This window comes from Mandrillus leucophaeus, unplaced genomic scaffold (genome assembly GCF_000951045.1).
Source record: "Mandrillus leucophaeus isolate KB7577 unplaced genomic scaffold, Mleu.le_1.0 Scaffold736, whole genome shotgun sequence".
Classification (NCBI taxonomy): Eukaryota; Metazoa; Chordata; class Mammalia; order Primates; family Cercopithecidae; genus Mandrillus; species Mandrillus leucophaeus.
In genome coordinates, this window is record NW_012107986.1 from 339,278 (window position 1) to 363,418 (window position 24,141).

The 24,141-nt window shown below is 47.2% G+C and overlaps 1 protein-coding gene across 1 annotated transcript in view; it reads left to right on the forward strand.

Annotated features, from left to right (window-relative positions):
* The window catches only part of PRKCE (protein kinase C, epsilon), a 362,682-nt gene extending 338,831 nt beyond the window's left edge, over positions 1 to 23,851 (forward strand). Inside the window, exon 14 of the mRNA XM_011965747.1 lies at positions 20,583 to 23,851. Coding sequence (XP_011821137.1) covers positions 20,583 to 20,729 — 147 coding nt within the window. The 3' untranslated portion in view covers positions 20,730 to 23,851. The remainder of the gene's footprint in view (positions 1 to 20,582) is intronic.
* Positions 23,852 to 24,141: the final 290 nt, after the last annotated feature.

Below are 24,141 nucleotides of genomic sequence, written 5' to 3' on the forward strand. Positions count from 1 at the left end.
CCTTCTATTCAGGGGGCAGATTGCCATCACAAGACAGAATTTCCTTGGACTTAAGGCATCAAATAACTTGAGGACATGTGAGATGCCTTCCTAGAAGAACTGGGAAAGAAAGGGCTTTGACAGGGAAGAGGGAAAACTGGTTTAGATCCCAACATTGGGGAAAAGCCTCCAAGTCACCGGATCACAAGCAGCCAGGGACAGTGTGCAGTGTTGGTCCTGGCTCTTTGACAGACTCCAAGTCAAAGGCAAGATACTGTGAGAAGGGAAAGGATCAAGTCCGTGAGCAAACACCGTCAGCCTTGCAATTTGGCGGTGGCCTCAAGGAGACATTGGGCATGTGTTTAAGCAAGCAAGGAAAGCAGCTGCACCAGTGCCCTAATCTGGCAAAACTGAATACCTCCAGGGTGATTCATTCAAGTGCCTGAAGCCCCTGAGGGAGCTCCAGGTTTCTTCTGTCTTGGGTTACCTCCACTTGCTTCCAAGCCATGCCCTTTTGGCATCATACCAGAATGCCACCAGTCTCCAGAAACCTGAATTAACCCACTCCTCAGCTGGCCATACTGAATCTGGGTGACCTGGGGGGTGCCCTGCCTGTCTGATACAGGGAGGATCTGGTTTTGTCAGGTGGTTGGTGCTGGAAGTGAAGCTGGGAGAGGTCATGTCACTTACAAAGAGCCAGGATGCAGTGACATATTTTTCCAGAGCTCCTGACCCTCTCCACTCTCACTACAAGGACAGAGCCCCTTCGTGGAAGAACCTGCCAGGCACAACAAGGCTGTACTCTGCCCAGGCTGGCTCGCTAGAGGCTGGGGGCCCCTGGGTCACCACCACAGAGGCCGAGGATGCAACAGCACAACAGCTTTCAGGCCTGACTTCCATTCCTGCACAGGAAGCCTCGCCCCTCTGAAGCTATCACCAAGGAGATTGTCCAGATTCATAGCTGGAATTTGGCCTCTGGTCAGGTTCCATCACATACCTCAATTGGCTTCTGTTCCCCCCAGGCTTTTGCCTTCTTGAGATGTCTGCTAAGCTGAGATTTCTGCTCCCCTGGCTCCTAAGCCTCCCTTGTCTAACCCCTGCCCTGACTCACCAGCTGTCACTAGTCCAACTGGGTTTCCTGACTACAGGCCAACATCCCTTTGTACTAACCCCCACCCAGTGCAGTTTTCAGTGGCCTCTGCTTCAGCGTGGAGACTTTCCTGTCTTTCGTTCTCTCAGCTCTCTTACGTATTCTCCCTCCTCCACTTTCCCTTTTGTATTCCTGTTGTTCACCCTCTGTCCACCCACGTAATGAACTGAGTTTGTGCAAGCGATGTGCCATCAACACCAAACCAAAGACTTTGCACCATCACGTACTCAAATCAATTTTCCGGGGTGGCTTGCTTCAGAGCAAGGACACACAGTAGGGGGCTGTTTGGTGGCAAATACCCCAGCACTGAAGAGTCGGGGAGACAGGAAAGCCAGCAAGGCTGGAGTCAAAGCCTTTGATGCTGGAGAAAATCTCCAGCCCTAGAATTCACTGATCTATCCCATTGGGGATTTCATCCCAAGATAATGGCATGGTCTAATTGCCAATGAAAGTAGCACATTTCGCTTTTGTGTTACTGGTGGGCTTGCCTTCTTTGGGGAGTGTAGGGGCAGAGCGATGTGTTTGGTGTGGTTGAAGGGCACCATCTGACCTTGCAGATCTTGGGGACGTTCTGCTCACTCCTGGCTTCCCTGCTGTGTACGCATTCCTTCCCCTCAAAAGCGTTCAGCTCTGAGACTCTGGCTCCCAGGGCTTCAGCACTGGAATGGGGGGAAGCCAGCTTAGGGGGGAGAGATTTGCCTCCCCAGAAACCTAGTTGTCCTCAGTGAAAGCCAGAGGCAATGAGGGAAATGCTGGCCAAGTAAACTTCTCTTTGTGTACATGTTCTCTCTTTTCAAGTTTGCTTCAGTGTGAATGTCCCTCTTTAAGGTAAGGCCTCCAGAGTGGGGAGTCTCTCCAGGTAGGTGAGCCCTCAGGCCCGGTGACATAGAGGCCCCTCTCAACCTCATGATCCGTTTCCATCCAGCCATCCGCGCTGCATGGCGGGACCCCCGAGGGAGGCCTCTCCTGCATGCTCCTGCATGACTGGGCTGTGCTGAGAGAAAACCTGGGAAGTGGGCTCGAGACCCGCACACTTCACCAACTTAGCGACCTGAGGAGGAGCCCTGTTGAACAGGCAGCCCCTTCCCCTAAAGCCAGCCCACCTGCCTAGGGACCACCAGATAGCATGGGTTGTGATGATGGAGGCCAGTTATGACACCATCCTCATCCTCTGTCCTGGCAGAGCTGGGGCAGGAGCAAGGCTGGGTTCTGCAGCCCCTCCTGAGGACATCCCTGTGGACCGTGTCCACCACATCCAAGCGGCTTACAATCCTAGAGGCTACAAGATCCCTCCAAGAGCCAGGGCTCTGATCCAGGGCTGGAGGGCATGGGAAAAGTCCAGAAACCTGTTTTTGGTGGTTGGCCCAGCAGGTGGCATGGCACAGTGGACAGGATACTGGCTTTGACTTCTGAGAGACTTGGGTTGGAATAAAATTGCTGTCACAGGAAAGCCATGTGACACTAAGAATTCACCTCACCCCTGGACCTCTGGCTTCCTTGAGCCTCCTTATCTGTAAAATTGGGTTACTATGAGAATTCTCCCCTCATGGAATTATAAACAGGAATAGCTGGGTACTGTGGTTCCTACCTATAATTCCAGCACTTCAGGAGGCCAAGGCAGGCAGATCACTTGCACTCAGGAGTTCGAGACCAGCCTGGACAACATGACAAAACCCTGTCTCTACAAAAAATGCAGAAAGTAGCCAGGCGTGGTGGCATGCACTTGTAGTCCCAGCTACTTTGGAGGCTGGGGTGGGAGGATCGTTTGAACCCAGGACGTTGAGGCTATAGTGAGCCATGTTCATGCCACTGCACTCCAGCCTGGGTGACAAAGTGAGATCCTGTCTCGAAAAGAATTATAAACAGGAATAGATAATAAGTCTAAACTACTTTGTGCACTGTAGATTCTCAATGAATTTTAATTCCCCTCTCTCCATTCACCACCCCTACCCTGGCCTTTTAAAGGCCCTCTTCTTCTCATCCCCGAACTCCAAGAATCAAGAGTTAAGAATTGCAGGAGGTTGGTGTGATGTTTGGAGGCTGGGTTTTGGAATCAGATGCAACCAGGTTCTAATTTGGGCTATGGGATATTGGGAAAGTCACCACTTCTCTCTGAGCCTCGGTCTGCTGATCATAGTACGGGGGTTTTAAATATCTACCACCCAGGGTTGCTGTGAAGAGTCAACAAACCTAATTACATGAAATGAGTAGCACAGTGCCTGATACAGGTGAACACTTGGATGGTGTTGATGCTGATGGTGAGGAGGACAACAGGAGACTGAGGCCAAGGGAGGCTGGACTGCATAACACTCCTGTCCCAAAGGGACTGAGGAGCCAGGAGTTCAGATGAGGGAATGGCACCATCCAGCAAGGCACCAGCCATTACAGGGCAGAAAGCATCTGAAGACAGGGAAGGAGCACAGTTCAGAATGCTGAGGCACCCGTGGTGGCATCATTCCAGCACAGCCACTGGTATGAGCTGAGTGCCAAGAGGAGGGAGGTACTGTGCGAGGGAGGTGCTGACTCACCCCAGGTGCCAGCATTCCCAGCCCTTTTTGCCTCTTGGGATGGCACCCCAAGTTCCCCCACATTTTCAGCACCCCCCACCCCCCGCCGGTCCCCTGCTTTTACTCTGTGACCATGCTTACCACCTTGACGTTCCCTGCCTTCATTCTCAGTAGTGTTTTTGCTGGGCACAGCTGTGCAGCTCTCAGCACCCCAGCCTTGAAGTGATAGCGGTCACCAGTGAGACCCTGTTCCAGCACAGCAAGCTCCCAAATATTTCTAAGCTAAACAGCCTCAGCGGAGCATCTTTGACTCCACACAAGTGACTTCACCATTTTAGAATTCCGATTGCAGGAATTTTGCCATTTGAGAATTCTGATTGCAGGGACAATGATTTTGCCTTTTGAGAATTCTGATCGCAGGAACGTTCCTGTGGCCTGGGGGTGGGAGGGCCAACGAACACATCATTTTCATCCCCTACCCCAACTCCGGGGAAGAGTTTGAGGCCTGGGCTGGCCTGGGCTTGGCTGGGCACTTTCATAAGCTCCTGAGCTTTTCTTTATGTCTTAATGGCTGTTACTTTGGTATATGCCTTCCTGGGTTCATCAAACTAGTGTTTCTTGAACTTAATCTCCTCCCTGCCCCACCAGCACTTGAAGTAACACACACAAAACTCACTGGGGAGCAGGGGAGGACTTCCTAGGCCATGCCTGATCAAGCCAGAGGACAGCAGGAGGAATCAGGGAACATTTCACAGAGGAGCTGGAACTTGACAGAAAGCTGGGAGGGGTCAGGAAGAAAGAACTGCCTCGGAAAAGGCATAAAAGGAGAAAGGGGAAGGCAGGATTCAGATCAATAATATTCAACAAGGATTTGTTGAACATGTCCTTTGTGCCCTCTGTGAAGCCCTGAAGCCCTAGAGGGAGAAGCTTGACAAAGGCAAGGAAAGAATCTTCTGCCATCACCCTAACATTGCCACCTTGAAAAGCCTCGATGGCAGAATACGTGGTAATGCAAAACACTTAAGGGATAATAGGCAGTAGGGTAAAATCTGGCATCTGACCCCTAACAGGATGCTCATTTGGGAGAGGGATTTGGAGCTTTGCCTTTCAGGGTTAGAGGACAGGGAGAAGAGGGCCTCCCCAAACAGGCTGGGAGCCAGGGTTTCTGTGGGTCCTGAGAGCCTGTGTCAGCCCACTTCCGGTCTTGGGTCTTGCAGAAGATCCTGTCTGAGTGGGGCTGCATTGCTGGATAAGTAATGCCCTCCTGCCCATCTCTGTGGAGAGGACTAAAGGATGGTCTGGCTGCCAGGAGGGACAGGGGTCAGAGCCTGGTTTGTGTGTATTGAAGTGAAGGCAGACAGAGCCTCAACCCTCCCTCACAGAGGGGCTCAGCCCTCCAGCCAGCGTCTGTTCCCGGAAGACTACAGGCACCAAGGGGCACTTTGCAAGCTGACCGGGTTGGCGGGGGCGGGGGTGGTTCTGCCCACGTCAAGTGGAGGACCTTTGATCTCTAGAGGCATATATGTCATGGAAAAGAGACACTCTGGGGAATCCAGTTTTGCACTTGGAGGATCAGTGCCCTCTTTACTTCCCATTGTTTGTGCTGGGGAGGGGGATGATAACAGAATTAGGTTTGACCGAAACTTAACATCCCATTGTTATTCTGGAATTCTGGGATTTGACTAATACACAGTAGGTTTGTGAAGGTTCATTAAGTTTCCACATCAACCTCAGTCTCCTCAGTGTGAGAAGGCCTGGCCACATAGTGGCAGCCCCCTGCCCTCCATGTTCCTCTGGCTACTCCTTTCTGGACCTACTCCACCTCAACAGCAGCTTTCTCAGAGCACAGAGCTTGGATGTCAATGGAGTATTTCAGGTGTGAGAGCCTAGCTAGGTGTGGAAGAAGGTGGTGAATGGCTAGGCCAGGGAAATATGAAATATATTTGCCTTAAGTAAGGACATGGAAAGATAAGCCCTCCAGAGTAGGGCTTATCAACTGAGATGACTTAGAAAATAAACCAGATCCTGACCTAGGACTTTAGCCGCACTCCTTCCCCCCCAGCGCAGCAGCTGACATCTCAGCTAGTGTTGGCAGTAACAGGATTTGCAATCTTCCTGGGAGGTATGGCAGACTCGGACTATAGGGACCTGGGGTGTGGGTGTTCAACCAAATAATTGAGAAGACAGTCACCCAAAATGTGGCACTTCAGAATGCAGCACCCACCTTGTATCACTGACAGTGAGCTAAGGGGAAGTGCTGGACAGAACGGGGTGCTGGTCTCCACTGTTACTATCTGCGAGACCTTGAGAAATTCACTGACTCTCTCTGCTCATTTCCTATAAAATGAGGGACTTAAGTAATCCCTAAGATTTCTTCCAGCCCTAGCTACATGAGAGCAAGGATTTGCAGGGTTTTTTAATCAATTGTATTGCAATAAAATTTACATAGAATAAATGCACCCATTTCATGTCCACATTCTGATGCATTTGAAAAATGTATATATCTGTGTGACCACCAGCACAATAAGTATATAGAACACCTCCATCCTCCCAAGAAGTTTCCTGCCCATAGCCCCAGGCAACCCTGGTCTGCTTTCTGTCACTGGAGATTAGATTCGTCTTTTCTAGAGTTTCTTATAAATGGAGCCACATAGCATATACTTTTTCTGTGTCTGCCTTCTTTTACTTGGCATCATGTTTTTGAGATTTGGGACTTATAATTTTAACTTTAGTATGGAAATTTCCAAACATATGTAAAAGTAGAGCGAATCATTGAAGGGATCCCCTTGTGTTCATCACGCAGCGCCAACAATTAGCAATGCGCAGTAATTAGCAATTAGCAATCAAGGGAGACAGTTCTATCTGTTTTGTTCACAGATGCATCCCCAGCAATGAGAACAATTCCTGGCACATAGTAGGTATTCAATCTGTATTTGTGGAATGAACAAATGAATTCTCCAGATCTACAGTCTTTTTTTCAGCTCTATCTCAAAATTCTCCTCTCACCTTTTATGGCTCAAGATCAGTTCCAGTGTATGCCCGGGGATTTGGGGTCATAAGATCCCGCTTTAGGAAACCTGAAATTATTGTTGAATGGTGAGAGAAGGTGGGTGACCTCATCTTGACTTGAGAGGCACATATTAGAATGTTTACAGTTCCCATTTCACAGGCAGTGCAATAATAAATCCTGGGCCAAGAGAACTTATCTCTATCTAGAACATTTTCCTAAATAAGTGGGGGAGAGATTGGTAAGTGGAGGAACTGGGTCTTTGCCAGGGCCATATTGGAAAGTTTCTTCTTTGGATACCAAAAATATCCCTGGAATGGTAAACCCAACAGCTGTCAGCAATAACACGGCTTTGAAAAGTAGACGATAAATGAAAAAAGGCCCCCAGTTAGAAGCAGAATGAGTCCAAGTTGCCACTGTTTTCTTACCCACTTCTAGTTGGAGACACAGGCTCCTGCTGCATCGCCAGGTTCGGGTCCTGCCACTGCACATCCTGCTGCAGGGGGCCAGCTCACTGCAGGGCCTGGCTCAGCAAGCTCAGGCCCCAGGCAAGCCAGGGCAGGCAGGGTACTGTCTCCTCCTGAGGCTCTTTATTCCTGGATAGCCACACAGCATTTTCTACATCATGTTCTGTCCCAGGCATCTCCTGGGGTGCCCCTAATGTCTATGAAACAACCCCAAAAGACTTGGTGGGGATGGCGGCCTCTTGCACTGTGAGGGGTACACGGCAGAATGCAGTTGTTTGTTTGATCTTAACACAGCAACACTGCTATTGACAGAAACCATTGAACTGGCAGCTTGTGCTGGGCACAGTGCTGCGTGTCTTTGTGCAGATGGCTGCATCGATGCCTCCCGGCAGTTCATCATAGAAGGCAGGATAGCACATGCCAGGGGCACAGCCTCGGGGTCAGAACAAGCTGATTCCAAGTCCTAACCCCACCTCTTGCCCAGCCTGCACCTTAGACAAGACGTCTAATGCCTCGGAGCCCATTTCCCCATCTTTACAATGGAGATGTGATCACAGCACTCTGCTCCCTGTGGAGTGGGTGTGAGGTTACAAGAGCCGGGCGTGGAAGGCATCAAAGCACTGGCAAAGTCTCCATCTGCAAACTTTGTTATGTTTTCCTCCTAAAGAAGCTCAGGCTGTCCCAGGCACTAAGCTGGTGCTAGAAATACAAGGCAGATGCCCATGTGGAGCTCCAGTCCAGTGGAAAAGACACTTCAGACTGAGTCATCATTTAGCCCCAGTTATGAGGAGTACCAAGAAAGAGAACCCCGGCACAAGGGTCAAGGTATATATAGGAGGGGACTAGCCTGGTTTGGGGATCATTCCCCCAGGAAGAGGCATTTCCTTTCCCATACAGCAGCACCAGACACGTCCCTTGAGTGGCCTTAGGAATGGTTTCAGAGCTCACGTGCAGCATCCTCTCAGTCTGGCTCTTGGAGGGCTGGTGGGCTCTGGCGGAGAGAACGGCTGTGGCACTCTGCCGTCCTCCAGAGACTCTGCAGGGTCCATTCCATTAGCTGGGAGCCTGCAAAGCTAGGCTGAGCTGGGCCCTGCTAGTGTCAGAAGCCCCAGGCCCTCTTTGCCCCCAGGCACTGCCAGCCTCTTGGGGGAGCTAAGACTCCTGGGGCACTTAGCAACATACCCAGGCTGTTTCTAAATCCCAGAGTGGATGTCATCTGGGGCCAGTGTACACTAGATGGACGATGTGGACTCATCCATAACCAGGTGGCCCGATGTGGCTGGAATGTATGCTTTATATTTTTGTTACCAAATTTCAGAATCAACGTGTCAGAGCCAAAGGAGTGCGTAGGTGTGGGCCTGGGAGGGCCTGGATGGGCGTGGGAGGGTTTGAGGAGCAGGAATAAGCGCCACCCCTCAGAACTGCCCAGAAGTGCCTCCTTCACTAACAAGAATGGAGACATAATGTGTTTGGAGCTAATGCTTTGAGACTATTGGCTTCACCTGCACGTAGAAGACACCTCTGGAAAGAGGCTTAGATACAGAGTCTACATCCGGGGGAGTGTTCTCAGCCATTTTTACATGAGACAGCCTTCCCCGCAGAGCACCGTATGGTCACTGAGACCAGAGGGGATGCCCCGTGCTGGGGACCCCTGTGATCTGAAAGACTTCAGCAAAAGGGGGCACTTCAGGTCCTGAAAATACTTCTCAGGGCTTTCTCCTTTATGTGGATTCCTCAGAGACAGTTACTGTACCACTTAGAAAGCCAGGCTTTTTATAAGGGAAATGTTTAAATCAGTGGTTCTTAACTTAGCAGTGGTATCACTACCCCCTTGGAGAATCTGATATAGTAACCTCTGTCTTCAGGAAAACCCCGAGGTGTCCATAAACACAGTACACTGTTCTATATTCTACCAGGTTCATGGAAACTCTGAAGCCGTCCTCCGAGGCAGGGGTCTGCAAACTGCAGCCCATGGGCCAAATCTAGCCCACCACCTGCTTTTGTGCAGCCCTAGAATAAGAATGGTTTCCACACTTTTTTTAATGGTTGAAGAATACTATTTCATGACATATGGACACTGTGTGGAATTCAAACATCAGTGTCCATAAAGTTTTATCGGAACACAGCCACGGTCATTCATTTACATAGGTTCATGCTGCTTTTGGGCTACAGTGGCAGAGTGGAGTGGTTATGACAGAGACCATATGGCTCACAACATCTAAAATATTTCCTACCTGGCCTTTCACAGAAAAAAATCCAACCCTTGCTCCAAGGGTGGGAACCCCATTTAAGAAGCTTATTTTATATTCCTTACTTTTGCTTAAAATGATTGAGCCATGGAATTTAGACATAGAAGCAGCATTGAAAGTCTCCTTGAAAAGCTTCTCACTTTACCAATGGCAGACGAGGAACGTGTTCCCCAGTTTTGCAGGAGCAAGAGCCACGAAGGGGCTCTGTCTTGGGCCCTCCCTTTTTTCTGTAGGGTTCTGAATTGGCACTGCCTTCCGAAGGAACCTTTAGGTAGTTGCCCTGAAGTTTTGTTTCAAAGCATCATAACACATGTTAGAAGTTTGGTGGCAGTCCCTGAAAGCTGTGTCTTTAGACCCCAGCTAATTCCCAAATGATAGTTGGCTGAACTCCTTTGATCTCTATTTGCTGGGTGTAGGGGAGGAGGTTTGCTGTTAGCTAATACCTGAAGCAGAGTTTTCCTTTTTCCTAAAGGAACTCCTCAAATGGAATTTGTAAAAAAAAAAAAAAAATTTTATAGTTTAGCAAACAATAATGAGACTGGAGAGGGGAAATAGTTGAATTCCATCAAATAGCGGACCTGATAGAAGTCAGTTGTGGTTGATTGTTCAGAATGCCTGGCAGTCTGAGAGAATTTCGTCCATTTAGCAAATAGATATGTGTGTCTGACTGCCTCCAAAGGAGTGAAGCAACTTTCCCTCAGAAGTGGTTTAGCGAGGAAGCCAACCAGATTATGGGGAAGGGGCCTGTGAGGCCCGGCCTGAGGCTTGGGCAACTTGTCCCTACGGCTACAGGGGCCACCGAACTGCCAAGACCCTTTCCGTTGGGCTGGGGAATGGCGGGCCAAATGGCTTCCCATTTTAACTGCCATTTGTGCCCTTGTGCTTAAAAAGCAAGTGGGTCTTCAGTTTCTTCTCCCTTAAAAGGTGGAAGCAGTGATCTTTTCAACAATGTAAAGGTCACACACTGGAGGATTGTGAGACCCAGTCAGCCAGGAGATAACTTTTTAAAATCGAATTAGTAGGCCACATTTAAAAAGAGATGTAAGTGAAAATGTAGACTGGGGCATTTAGTGGCAACTCCAGAGACCTGGGATCCCTGGGTCTGTGTCCCCGACAGGCGGCAACAGCTGGTGAGGCATGCAGCCCTCAGCTTGCTGGGCTCCTCAGTTCCCGGGGCGCCCAGGCTCCCCCGTGCCATTGGACTTTGTGCACACACAATACAACACACACAGACATCCAAAGACACACACATGTCCCACTCATTAGAAAGAAAAGGAGATCTGATGCTTTTTAATGTTTTTGAGATAAGATCTGGCACTGTCAAACCCAGGCTGGAGTGCAGTGATACGATCTTGGCTGGCTTGCAACCTCTACCTCCTGGACTCAAGCCAACCTCACACCTCTGCCTCCTGAATAGCTGGGATTACAGGCACATGCCACCATGTCTGGCTAATTTTTGTATTTTTTTGTAAAGAAGGGTCTCACTATGTGGCCCAGGCTGGTCTCAAATTCCTGGGCTCAAGCTATCTACCTACCTCGTCCACCAGAAGTGTTGGGATTATAGGCATAAACCACCACGCCCAGCCAAGAGATGGTGTTACAGCCTGCAATTTTAGCCAGCAGTGCTAAAATTTGCTTCCTTCCTTGTTTTTCTAAATTCCTTCCTTGTTTTTCTCATCTTATTGCAGAAAGTTTAAAGATGGCCCACCAGTATACATAAAGTTTACTATGAATGTAATGTCAGTGGAAAGGAAGAAAGACAAAACAGCACAGGAAGGCAAAAAGGAATCAGGAATGTTCTTTTGGGTGGGTCACATAGTTGGCTCTTGGCCTCCAGTGAAAACTAATTGGTTCTAGATTTCATGTGCATAGGAGAAAAATGCACACAGGTGGCCCAGGTGAAACAATGATTATTCCGTGAACTAAGACCAAATAGAAAGTTCTCTCCGGGATCATCCCAAAGACAATTCTGTTTGTTCTAACCATACAGTTGTGATCTATAGATGTATCGAGGAAGGAACAATGCCAATAATTTACTCGATGCCATCTACTGTTCTTACCACTTGATTGTATTCTTTCATTTAATCCTTATAACAAATATGTGGGGAGGACTACTAATGTCCCCATTTTATGGATGAGAAAATGGCGGCACAGAGATTACATAATTGGCCCGAGGCCACAAAGTTAGTACCTGGAGAGGCAGGCATAGAATTCAGGCAGTTGGGTTGCAGAGCATGAAGGCTAAGCCACTAAGCTACCTCCTCTCACAGATCGGCATTTAAAGAAACCAGTCTGATTCCACGAGAGTTCTCAGATGTCCCGATTTTATAAAGACCAGTATAAAATAGACCAAGAAGTCATGAAGCTGAGAAGGAATGCCAGTATATAGCAGGAACTTGCTATGTGTTGGAGGAGGCCAAATCTAGAATGGTCTTAGGCTCCTAAGCAGGCCTTTGGACAACAACAACAAAAAAGGCCTTTTGAAATTGTTAAAAGAAGAAAGAAAGAGACCCGTGGCCTTTATATGGAGGGACTCCACCAGGCTGCCCATCAGAATCACTTATGGAGCTTTAAAAACTCACTGTCTGGAGATTCCAATTCGTCAGGTCTAGGACCATGCTCAGGTGTCTAAATAGCTGTGTTTGGCTTTTATGCACAGCCAGGATTGAGAACCACTGTGTTAAAAAATGGCAAAAGGCAGACCTGTTATTTTGCCTCCAACTTTTCTCCAAAGACAAATAGCTCCAAAGTACAAAGGTAAGGGTGAAAACCACAAAGGGAAAACTGAAACCCAAGACAGGCAAATTACATTTAATAAAGCTCCCCTGGGGAACCCTATTATTCCATGCCCAGACCAGATCCCAGAGCAATTAAACAGAATCTCTAGAGTGGGACGAGCATCTCAGTGGGTTGAAGCTCCCCCGGGTGACTCCAGTGTAGGTCCAGGTGAATTACATTCCAGGTTACAGAAGAATCTGCTCTGCCTACTGGTTGGTAAATTGGAAATGATGGGATAGAGTAGTGATACCAAGTGATAGGAGAAAAGCAAACAGTCTCCCAGTATTCAGAAACTGGGAAAATGTGGACTTAGGACACTTTGAAATTGATATTATTAAAGCAAGTTTCTCGAAATTCTTAATGAGAAGATAGTTTGTGGACATTTAGGGAGCAGTAATAATCATGTGAAGCAATTAACTTCATTTCCAGCAGAGAAATGCTCAGCCATTTGTATCTTTATTCTAGCAAAGCAACTGAGCAAAATGAAAACAGTGACCATGGCTGGTTGCTTCTCAGTCAATTTCACAATCACACCCCAAAGAGTGCTGGTGGGACTTGATGTCACCTTTGTAAGAGGGCTGTTTCAGGGGCCAGGTCAAATGGCTCTGGTCCTGATCCTGTGCTAAATAATAGTTGCATAAGTGTCCCAATAGATTGGAGGCATGCCAATCAAATTTTAGGATGACATAAAGCTGGAGGATATAGCAGATAAGATGAATGATAGACTTAAAATGGCATTTGCATTGTATTTTAAGGTTTATCTGGACTTTACCTATAACCCTCAGAAAGCTAGGTATGTCTGTTATCTCTACTTCCTAGCTAAATACACTGAGATTCAGAGAGGTAAATTGCAGAATCATGGTGATCTTGACAGGCTAGAAATATGTCCCAAAATAAGAAGAAATCAAGGTTAAGTGTAAAGGATTACGTCTGGATTTTAAAAACCAATTTCAAGCTGGGTATGGTGGCTCACACCTGTAATCCCAGCAGTTTGGAAGGCGGTGGTGGGAGGATCGCTTGAGCCCAGCCAGGGCAACACAGCGAGATTTCGTCTCTCTACTTTATATACTTAAAAAAATTTTTTTAATCAATTTCAGAGTTTGTATTAGTTGCCCAGGGCTACTGTAACAAAGTACCAAAACCTGGGTGGCTTAGAACAACAGAAATTTATGATCTCACAGTTTGAGGCTAGAAGTCTGAAATCAAGGGGTTGGCAGGGTCTTGCTCCCTCTGAAACCTACAGAAGAATCTTTCCTTGCCTCTTTCAGCTTCTGGTAGCCGCACATGTTCATTGGCTTGTGTGGCACAGCTTCAGTCTTCACACATGTGTCCCCGTGTCTCTTCCCTCTGTGCATGTCTGTCTCTGTGTCCAATTTCCCCTCTTATAAGGACACCAGTCATATTGGATCAGGGCCCACTCTAATGACCTCATCTTCATTTGATTACATCTGCAAAGAACTTATTTCCAAATAAGACCACGTTCTGTGGTGCTGCGGGTTAAGACTTCACATATCTTTTTGGGGAGACACAATTCAGCTCATAATGGGGTAAAATTGGATTGATACAACTAAGATAGTGTCAACGTTTTCTCATAGCTATTTAAGAAAAGATAAAACATTGATACTGTCTTAGACAACGTTAATATAATTTAAGGGTTCACGCCTACTAGAAAGTAACACCACTGCACTTGGCACTGTTCAGACTGCAGAGGCAGGAACCTAGCACTCACCTCTGGCCACCAGCTTCTAAGAAGGAGATGGATTTAAAAAAAAAAATGGCTGGGCACGGTGGCTCATGCCTGTAATCCCAGCACTTTGGGAGGCCAAGGCAGGCAGGTCACCTGAGGTCAGGAGTTCAAGACCAGCCTGACCAACATCGAGAAACCCCGTCTCTACTGAAAATACAAAAGTTAGCCAGGTGTGGTGGCACATGCCTGTAATCCCAGCTACTCGGGAGGCTGAGGCAGGAGAATCACTTGAACCTGGGAGGCAGAGGTTGCAGTGAGCCAAGATTGTGCTATTGCACTCCAGCCTGGGCAACATGAGCAACACTCCGTCTCAAAAAAAATAGAGAACTGCCATGGACTCCCGATAGAAAGTTCCATGGGCAGTCCAGTGCCAGATGACCCCTTTATATGTTTTGACCTGTTTACTATAAAGAAAATCCAAAAGTATGAATATTTCTTGGCTAACAAAATTATAAAGAGGAAGAAGGGATGACAGATGATTATGTTTAGAGAAATTTTTAACTAGAGAGTTGAGAGATTCTCATTTTTGCCAGGCAGGGCACTATGCAGTGATACCTTCTTTATTTCATTTAACTTCACACATCAGTATGAGTATATAAACATATACACATATATTATTTTAATTCGAATGTATGGCTATAAAGAATATATGCATCTATGTGAGGATCTAGTTGATGTTGAGGAAGTGTTCTAATTATTTAAATTCTTTTTCTTTTAGAATATTTAAAGGAGAAAAGTGAAGCTTAGATAAGAATATGGACATTTCAAAGCTAGGGCGAACTTGGGATTTGGCTGTTATAGTGACTAAAATTATTTTCAGCCAATGAACATTAAGTGTCTGCTGTGTGCCCTGCCTTGCAGAAGGGGCTAAATGCATGATCCAGACAGTGCTATAGGAGCTGGGAGGAGGGCAGGGTGAAATGTGACTGGAGTTAGGGAAGTTATAAGGAGGCTCACATTGGACCTAGAAGGATGCTGGCATTTGGGAGACCATGTAGAGACAGCATGTCTCAGTTCAGGTCACACCCCATGAGGCAGAGGACCTCTGGCTTGGGGTCACTAGGCTACTTGTGCTGTTGCTGTCACGCCAAGCAGAGTTAAGGGGGAAGGTAGGGACCAACAAGGTGGCCACATGAAAGCCAGCCCTGTGCCCCAGCCTGTAAGATCAGGGAGGTTTCTCAGTGCTTTAAAACAAAGTCATCTGTTGATCTCCTGGGAATCAAATGAAGACAGAAGCGACGCTGCTGGCTCCTCCGAAAGCTTGAGTTTATGACTTCAGCACAGTGAGGGCTGTGAGAGATTGTGCTGGCCAGACAGGAAGTAAGCATTGACGCTGCCTGCCCACCTCTGTCCTGGGCTCCCACCACCACCACAGCCGCTGAGCCTCTAGGCCTCAGAGTTGCCTGAGCTCTAAGGCGGGCCCAGTCTCTGAGAGGGATATGGAGTGACCTGAAACTCTTATTTCGTTCAGTTCCACCTCCCTCCCTGACTACAGACACCAAAAATGTGCCCTTCCCCCAGAGTCAGTCCCAGATTTCTCAAATCCAAGACCTTATTTCTGAAACGATGCCAGAGGGAATCGGAATGTTGTTTTCCTCTAACATCAACCACAGGGGTCAGGGACATACCCACCAAGTCCCTAAACATATCTGTCTTGATGGAATTTTCCCAAACCGTGGTCGAACCTGTTTCTGTTTCTATCTTGAGTCAGCAATTAGAGAACTGTAGTGCCCCAAGTCCTGGGAGAAGACATTTCATTAATTGGGCCTAAGCCTACCTGCTTTGCAGGCCCCATGGTGCTAGTGATGGTCTGGCTCCAGGCCCTTCATGAATCAGACTACAGCCATGCCCCCCTTCACCCGCTGCCTCCACTTCCCAAAATCAAAACACCCCCGGATGGGACAGTAGTCCCTGCTCCTGAACCCAGATCACGTTACTGGCTCTAGATAAAGTAGCAGCAAGAGAGGTGCATTTATTAATTTTTTCTAGCCGATATCTATTGAGTACGCAGAATGTGCCAGGCATTGTGCTAGGCTGGGGATAGAATGGTGAGTTCAGCGCAGTCTCTGCCTGCAAGGAGCTCATAGATTAGTTGAAAAGAAGAGGCCTCCTCAGTGTGGTGAGTGCTAAATTAGGAGAGATGGTGAGGGCACCCACAAGAAGCTTTGTTCAAGTAGCCTTGGAGGGACAAGGAGAGTTCCTGAAGGAAGGGCACATACATGGAGGTGGGGAAATTGCATGGATGTGGGGCAGAAGGCAGGGATGGGGGAGGGCATTCCAGGTAGAGGGATAGCTGTGCAAGGCTGGAGGCAGGAGAAAGCAGTAGGAAGCCCCACAGTTGGACAGTGCCAGGGAGATGAAGCTGGGGGAGGCGGCAAGGACAAGCTCCTGAAGGGCCTCAGAAGCAGGTGATTGAAAGATCTCAGGACTTTACCCCAAAAGCAGTGATGTGCAATGGAAGCATCTCAATTGCTGGAGGAAGCACTAGGATGTTCAGGCAGTCCTGGGCTCAGCCCTAGTTCTGGATTTGGAGGCACAGAAAGAAAGGTAAGACTCAGCCCCTACCTTCAGGAAACTCATTGATGGGCAGATTCCATGCACTGTGTTGGGTAACAACCAAGCTGTGCGTGATGCATGCCCATGGCACACGAATGCTAAGATTTGAAGGCATGATGGGAGCTATCATTTATTGAGTGCCCTCTGTATGCCAGGTTCTGCAGAAGGAACCTAACATCGCATCTCACTCAGTCCTCAAGGCAGCCTATAGTGTGCCTGTTACCACCCCCATGTGACAGATGAAAAGATCACGGCTTAAAGAGGTTAACTTCACAGCTTCAATAACCAGGAAGGGATGGCACCAGGATGAGCTCAGCCAGTGATCTTCCTCCTACTCTACGCAGCCTTCCCTAAGTGTGGGCCGAAGGTTGTAGGAAAGGCTTCAGGGATTAGGAGGGGACCGGAGAGTTAGAATGTTGTTCCCTGTGTCCCACTGTCATCTCTCAGGCTCTGCAGTGGGGGGCAGGAGCCTGACATTTAGGCACTAGGGGAGGCAGGGATAACTGAGGATCACGATAAACAAGTGTCTCTGAGAGCCTGCCCCTCAGAACCTTTAAGTCAAGTCCTGTGCCTGCTCTGTGAGGGAGGTAGCAGCTTTTCAAAGAATGAAATCGGTGAGTAAAGAATATAATCTGCAATTCTTTCCAAATTCGAGGATGCTGTGCTACCTACATACCATTAATAGGGGATGGGTTTTCCCAGGGACGTTTGCTTTGGAAAACTCCCAAGCCTCTAATGTTAACACTTAGAGATTGCACATAGTGGGGATGGTTATTTGAATTAGAAATGGGTGACTCACATGTACCTAAAATCTCTCCAAGGAAAGTAGGGTAGGGGCCAAGTAGTGTAAGGAGATGGGTGAGCCAAGTCTGTAACGATCATGAAGAATGGCATATTCTCTCGAATGCCACAGATGATTCTGGAACCTCAAGAATCGCAGAGCTGAGCTAAATGACTCTCCAAGGTAGACCACCATGAAGCTAAAGTCCTCTGGGAATGACACCACTAGCAGTATTGACTGAGCCTGGTTCCCTGGTTCACAACAGCAAGTTGTGAAATTCAGACCTCCTGTAGAATCTAGCTTTACCATTAAGCTCAGTTGACCTCAAGAAATGAAACCAGCTTCCATGATTAACAGACACTAATGACCAACAGGTGAAACACAATCAGGTAAATAGGGAGAGCCAGTGCCAGACAGCTTACAGATTTTCTGAAGTCCTTCATACACAGGTTCCTCTCATTAGCAGCCAGCTGGGAGGGAGCTGGGGGTGATTCTGAAACCTGGAGAATCCTGGTCACTATATCATGCATGAGTTGAAAAGAGGGGGCCTCCTCAGTGTGGTGAGTGCCAAGTTAGGAGAGATGGTGAAGGCATCTCCTGCCTCCACGCCTTATACAGCCAGCCCTCTGCCTGGATTATACCGGTCTACCATAGACCTGGACATGGCCCGTCTTTGGTGATGTTACAAATGGAACATTCCTCTTGCTGTATTCCTTGACTCTCTTTTTCTCTCTACTGCCACCCCTACTACTCCATTGTCCCCTTCGGCTCCAGCTCCCCCCAGCGTGGATGCCCCTGGCTTGCCTTCTGGGAAGATACCCAGTGCTTCCCCAATTGTTGCCACAGCCTGCCCAGCCCACTCCTCCCTCTGGACTCACTTCACCAGGCACAGAGGGCCCATAGCCTGCAATCCTCCCCAGTCAGTGAATCCCTCCCCCTTCCATAGAGATCTTCAGAAGAGGTGTCCCACACCCTTTGCCCAGGCGCCACCCTCCCGCGTCGATGTGCGTCACTGTTGGGATGGTCTTTGTTGTTTCCCTCTCAAGCAGGGCCCTCCTTTTCCTCTTGTTCTGTACACACTGGAGAGGGAGAACAGATGGTCCTCCTGCCGGGGGCCAGCCCTCCTGGCAGAGGTGACCAAACCACCCAGCTTTCCCTTCTCAGGGGCAGCATGGATGCCCCTCAGCTGCAGGTTCTGTTTCTGGGAATCCCTTGGGTTTTCTGTGTGTCCTCTCCTTCCGCCTTCCAAGGTCTCTGAGACCTGCTGACCTATGCAGCTCAAGCCCAGAAAGAAGACACCAGGCAGGACTGGTGGTGCTAAAAGATGGTAGAAATCAGTTTGTCCCTTCTCCGTGCTGTTTGTGATTCTGATTTCAACCTGGGGCCATTTGAAAACAGTCCCCTGCGCAGCTCACCCGGCCCATGTTACTCCTATCTTCCCGGACTCACAGCTGTCTGCCACCATGCTTGCCAACTGGCAGGCCTTTCTGGCTTTATTTTGCCTAGTGGTGTTACCTAAATGTCTCCTGGTTGAACTTGACTCTTGTTATATCATCCAATTTCTCCCATGTCCAGATTTCCAGACCTTACCCACTGTGGAAGGCATCACACTGAAGCCCAGACATGAGTTCTGGCTCTGTTCTTAACCAGTCCGGTGACCCTGGGAAAGTCACCAAACCTCTCTGAGCCACAGTTTCCTCATCTGTAGGATCAGGATGTTACCGGCCTGTTCTGAGGATCAAATGAGCAAATAAATGCAAAGATGCTTTGTAAACTGTAAACCAACATTCTCCAAACTGCATTCTGTAGAACCTGCTCTCAGGAGAGGTGTTCATAAACTATTTAGGAAAAAAAAGAAAGTTTTAGGTCAAGTTTGAGGAAGCCTGGCCCAAACAAAGCAAACCAGATTTCCTCACTCCAGAATTTCTCGGAGACTAACTTGCCAATGTGCATAGCAAATCTCCAAGAGCAGGGTAGAAAACATGGCTTTGTGTTAAAACCCCTTTTTTCATGGACTACTTATTAACTTCTTTAGGTTACTGGTTTCCACAGAGCATAGTGTATATTAATATTATTTCTCCTACAACTAATAATGTGAATCTTTCCACAAGATTTATTCCATCATCCAGGTCACTAATCCTGGGTAATACCAGTTAATCAGTGTCTGAAAAAAGTATTGCTGGAGTCCTTGCCTTTAATCTTCTGGGCATTGTGCTGCTGTGCCCGCTATTGAAGGCCTCTGCCATTGGACTCCAGCCCTAACTCCCACCATCCCCACGCTGCACTCTGCCCCTGCAGCTTGGTGAACCCATTGGCCTGTGTATGCATCTTTTGTCTTCCTATTCCCTGCCTTTGTTCCATCCTTCTCCCTGCCAAAGTACCTCCCTCCCATTTCTACCAGTACAATTGTCACCCATTCCTCAAATTTTAGTCCAAACCCTGCCTTCTCCATGGAAATTTTTCTAACTAAAGCGATGTGTTCTACACAGGACTACTGGCCCCTCAAACTCAACTCTAAGCCCCTAAAGGCAGACAGCATTATTTATACTTCCTGATTTTCTCCAAAAACCAGGATTCATTTGTGGATTGATTGATTGCTCCCTTCCACCCCACCCCCCAGAACCATAAGGCTCACAGTTGTACTTTGGGAACTTGAACCCAGAGGTATGGGTCCTTCAGAGCTGCGGAGTCAGTGGTGAGTTTACACTCTTCATTCAATAAGACACTTACTGCTAGGGAACTGCTGGGAACCCAAGGTTGAACAAGACAAGGTCTCTGCCTTTAAGAAGCTCTTGGTCTAGACAAAAGCATAAAAACATCATGGCAAGTCAATGTGCTGAGTGTAATAATTGACAAAATATGGGAGCACACAGTTGGGTTCATGGTGAGAATAAGTGGAAATCGAGGCAGGCTTATAGAGAGGATGTTACCTGGAGCAGACGTGGCCGGATTATGGGGAAGAAGGACCTCTGGGAGGGGATTCAGGAGGGAGGTTGTAATGGAGCCAGAAGGTTATAGCAGTTGCTGGAAGAGGGTGTGAGATGGGACGTTTGCATCACACACACACACACACACACACACACACACACGTCTGTGGGAATCCCACTTCCCTGCTTTTCCATCATACCCTCTCACCCCTTCTTCCTTCTCACCTTGACTCATTCTTCCTCTCCTCCTCTGTCACCTCCGGGTCCTGGGGCCATCCATCGTTACCTCATCGGGACAGCCCCGTGTCTGCTGTCTGTTGGTAGCTAGAGGCCTGCTTTGGTGACAGGCTGGTCAGTGCGGTGCCCACTCCCCGTGGGGGGCCCTCGGGAGGGAGGGCAGCCTCCACTTACCACTTTCTCTTTTCTTCCCACAGAAAACCAAAAGAGACGTCAATAATTTTGACCAAGACTTTACCCGGGAAGAGCCGGTACTCACCCTTGTGGACGAAGCAATTGTAAAGCAGATCAACCAGGAGGAATTCAAAGGCTTCTCCTACTTTGGTGAAGACCTGATGCCCTGAGAGCCCACTGCAGTTGGACTTTGCCGATGCTGCAAGAAGGGGTGCAGAGAAGACTCCTGTGTTGCAGAGACTCAGCAGGTCTTGAACTACTTCTCCTCCTCGGAGCCCCAGTCCCATGTCCACTGTCTATTTATTGCATTCCCTTGCCCCAGGCCACCTCCTCCCCCTCCCACCTGGCGACCAGAAGGCGCTCTCGGTTCTTGTCTCACCAGTAATACAGACTCATTGGGTCAGCAGTTAGCTGTATACACTGCCGTGTTTGGACCGTTGGCAAGCCTGGTTCCACTCCTCAGGGGCTCCTGGCAGTGAAGCAACTTCAGTTCTTTTACTGCAAAGAAAAGAAAAAAGAAAGCAAGCCAACAAGAAGACTCTGGCTCTGCTGTTGGACACAGATCCTGACCCCTCTTGCTTATTTTCCCTCCTGCGCCCCAGCTTGCCATCCCTGCCCTTCTGTCCTGGAGAAGAGACTGGTGCTTCTCCGCACGCACAAGGGAGGGCGCCCTCAAGGCATGCCCTCTGAGGGAGGGAGACCAGAGATGCAGGGATTGGCCAGCTGGGTTGGTTTGCTCTGGAATGGCTAACTCTTGCCCGCTTTGGTTTTAGCTTTTCAGCATGCCAAAGTCATGTAAGTTTGTGTCTTGTGGAAGAAATCCTCTTTGTGGAAAAAGGAACGGGGTTTTGAACTCTGTTAACATTTGAAAGATATATTTTCAAATTCACTTTCTAATTGGCCAAAAGATATAAATTCCAGTCTGAATACAGGTAGATATTAAAGGGCTAATACAAAATGAGAAACCGGTCATCCAAGGTGGATGCTGTCAGTGACCGAGTGACACATGAGGGCTGTATGAATTGAGAGAAAAGGCAGCAAGTAGCGTTCCTCATCGTTCAAGTTCTACCTGGACACAAAAGCCAGGACCCTGGGGTTCCAACAAAGCTCAGCTCCCAGATTCTCTTTCCAGTTTCATCCTAAGTTCCTAGCATAAACACTATTTATTTTCTGCAGCAGTGTGTCATTTTAGCGCACTTATACAAAATGGTAGTACTACTGTGCTGTGGTTTTTAAACATTAAACATGTAAAGTTATATATGAAATACCTGCTTTTGGAATAAGCAGAATGAGGCTAAACATGGGTTATACAAAGGGTATCTGGAGACTGAACAGCAACTTGTTTGAAAACTGACAGTGTCACAAGATGTACTCAGTTTTGTTTCTGTGTGACATGCAATGGCAACTCATGTGGACACTATTTAAGGGATGTGACATTACCTCCTGTAGATACGCTAACAGTGTTATTCTTTCATTTCCAAGGGTTCTGTGTGGCTTTGTGTATATGTTTCCTGGAGGTCATTTGATTACCTAATTTACTGAACTGATTTAGCAGGGAATGGAATCCATTCCAACTATTGCACGTGGATTTCCCAGCTGCCCCTAAATATATATACTTGTGAGTGGCAAAGTGGCACTAATGAAGCTTTTTGCCTTTTGTACATTTGAGATTTTTGTATATAGTGTTTGCTGCAAGGCCTGTGGAATTAATTCATTGAATATAGAGGTATCAACTGCTGCATGTTCAGGCATATTATAAAACTTTAGTCTATGAAAGAATAATTATAATAATGTCCAGGTGCAATACTCTGTAAGTGTATTGGTTCAAGTTACCGAGACATAGGTGTGTTCCTTTATGGGGGATGGGGGGGTGTGTTGGGGATTCTTTGTATTGTTTATTTCATTTTGGTTTATTTTAAAAGATGTAAACATGTATTAAGCTATATTAAATCTCACATACAGTTCTCCTGTGCTCTATTATACCCTGATAGAGATGGGGGAGAGAAAGGAATGTTTTTGATGGTGGTTTCAACGCTTGGACAGTAACTATCTTGAGCCCATAGAGAGTCCGTGTCCATATTTGCATCTGGCTGGTCATAGCCTTTGTTACTAATGACGACATTCAGTTCTCTTTTGTTTTTATTTTTTAAAAACTCAGGTGTAATTATTATCTGTTCTTATAATAATTGCAAATATTAAATATTATGATATATCAATTCATGTGTTTGGCATACCAGTGAATGATGAAGAACATTAGATTAATTTAATTTATCTTCGGTAACTTGACATTCTGGAGAGAGACTATCTTCTGGAGTTGAGTACAAGCACAGAAACATCTTTACGGTGGCATCATCTCATTTTTTAGGAAGACATGATAATACTGCCCATCATACTCATGTGTAACTACTGTTCTTTCTTCTGCTTTCTTCACCATTTTAAACTTTGGACAACCAAGCAAGCTCTAACTGCAATGCCAGATGGCCTTGTCCAAGGGTCTGCTGTTTGCATGGCAGTGGGGACTGGGCCTTTCCTACAGGACAACTGGCAAGTTTGCTGGGAAGTCAAATAATACATTCCACCTGGCAGCTGAAGGCAGTCAGTCAGTCTGTCCCAGAAAGGGCCCTTTTTAGCACCCAAGGCTGGGCTGGCTGGGATGCCTCTGGCTGGTGACGTTCTCACACAGGCAGATTTAAATCCAGCAAAGGTCTATAGAAAAAGGCTTGTGTGTTCCTTGAGTAATCATTGTTTCATTTTCATTTTTACAAGAGTTTGAAAATAGACACACTGTTGACACTTCTGCCAGTTTTTTCTAATCTTTCCCGCCCCACCCCCTTTCTCTTTCTCTCTCTCTCTCTAAAAAAAAAAGGGGGGGGGTGGGGGAGTGCAAAAAAAAAAAAAAAGCCAAAAAATATATATGAAGGATAGCTGTTCTCCTGTGTTCTCTCATTATGGGCTTTGTGAAGTAGAAACATAATTTTTTTCCTCCAAAGGTGAAAAAACAACTTATTCTTGCTTTTTTTTTAAAAAAAAAAGAAGGCTAAAAAATTACCTCTTTTTAAATTATGTGCAAAATAATTCTGGCTAACTATAAAATGTATTCAATTTTAGGATTTTTTTTTTGTATTGTGATGCTTTATTTGTACATTTTTTCCTTTCTGGATGTAATTTTAATCTCTTGCCATTCATTAGTGTTATTTCATTGTAAACATTATTGTGCCAAATGTACTGTATTCAAAAGGATGTGAATGTGTATTGTTTCAGAACCTAATAAATACAATGACGTTAAGTCTTATTTCTCAGTGCCAGTAAGAATTTTTAATCTCCGTTATGAGTGGCAAAGTGGCACTAATGAAGCTTTTTGCCATTTATATATTAGAGATTCAAAAATTCCTAAACCTAAACGTGGTTTCAGCTTTCCTTTCTCCTTGGAAGATGCACAAAAGCTGCAAATGACCATATTTGCACATTCCCCCTTCCTCTGTGCTTCTGGGCTGTCAGAAGGAATTAGGGGACCTGTGCCGACTGGACATGGCTCTCAGCTGCCTTGGCCTGTCTGCCTTGGGGTGCTGGGAGATAGGCAAG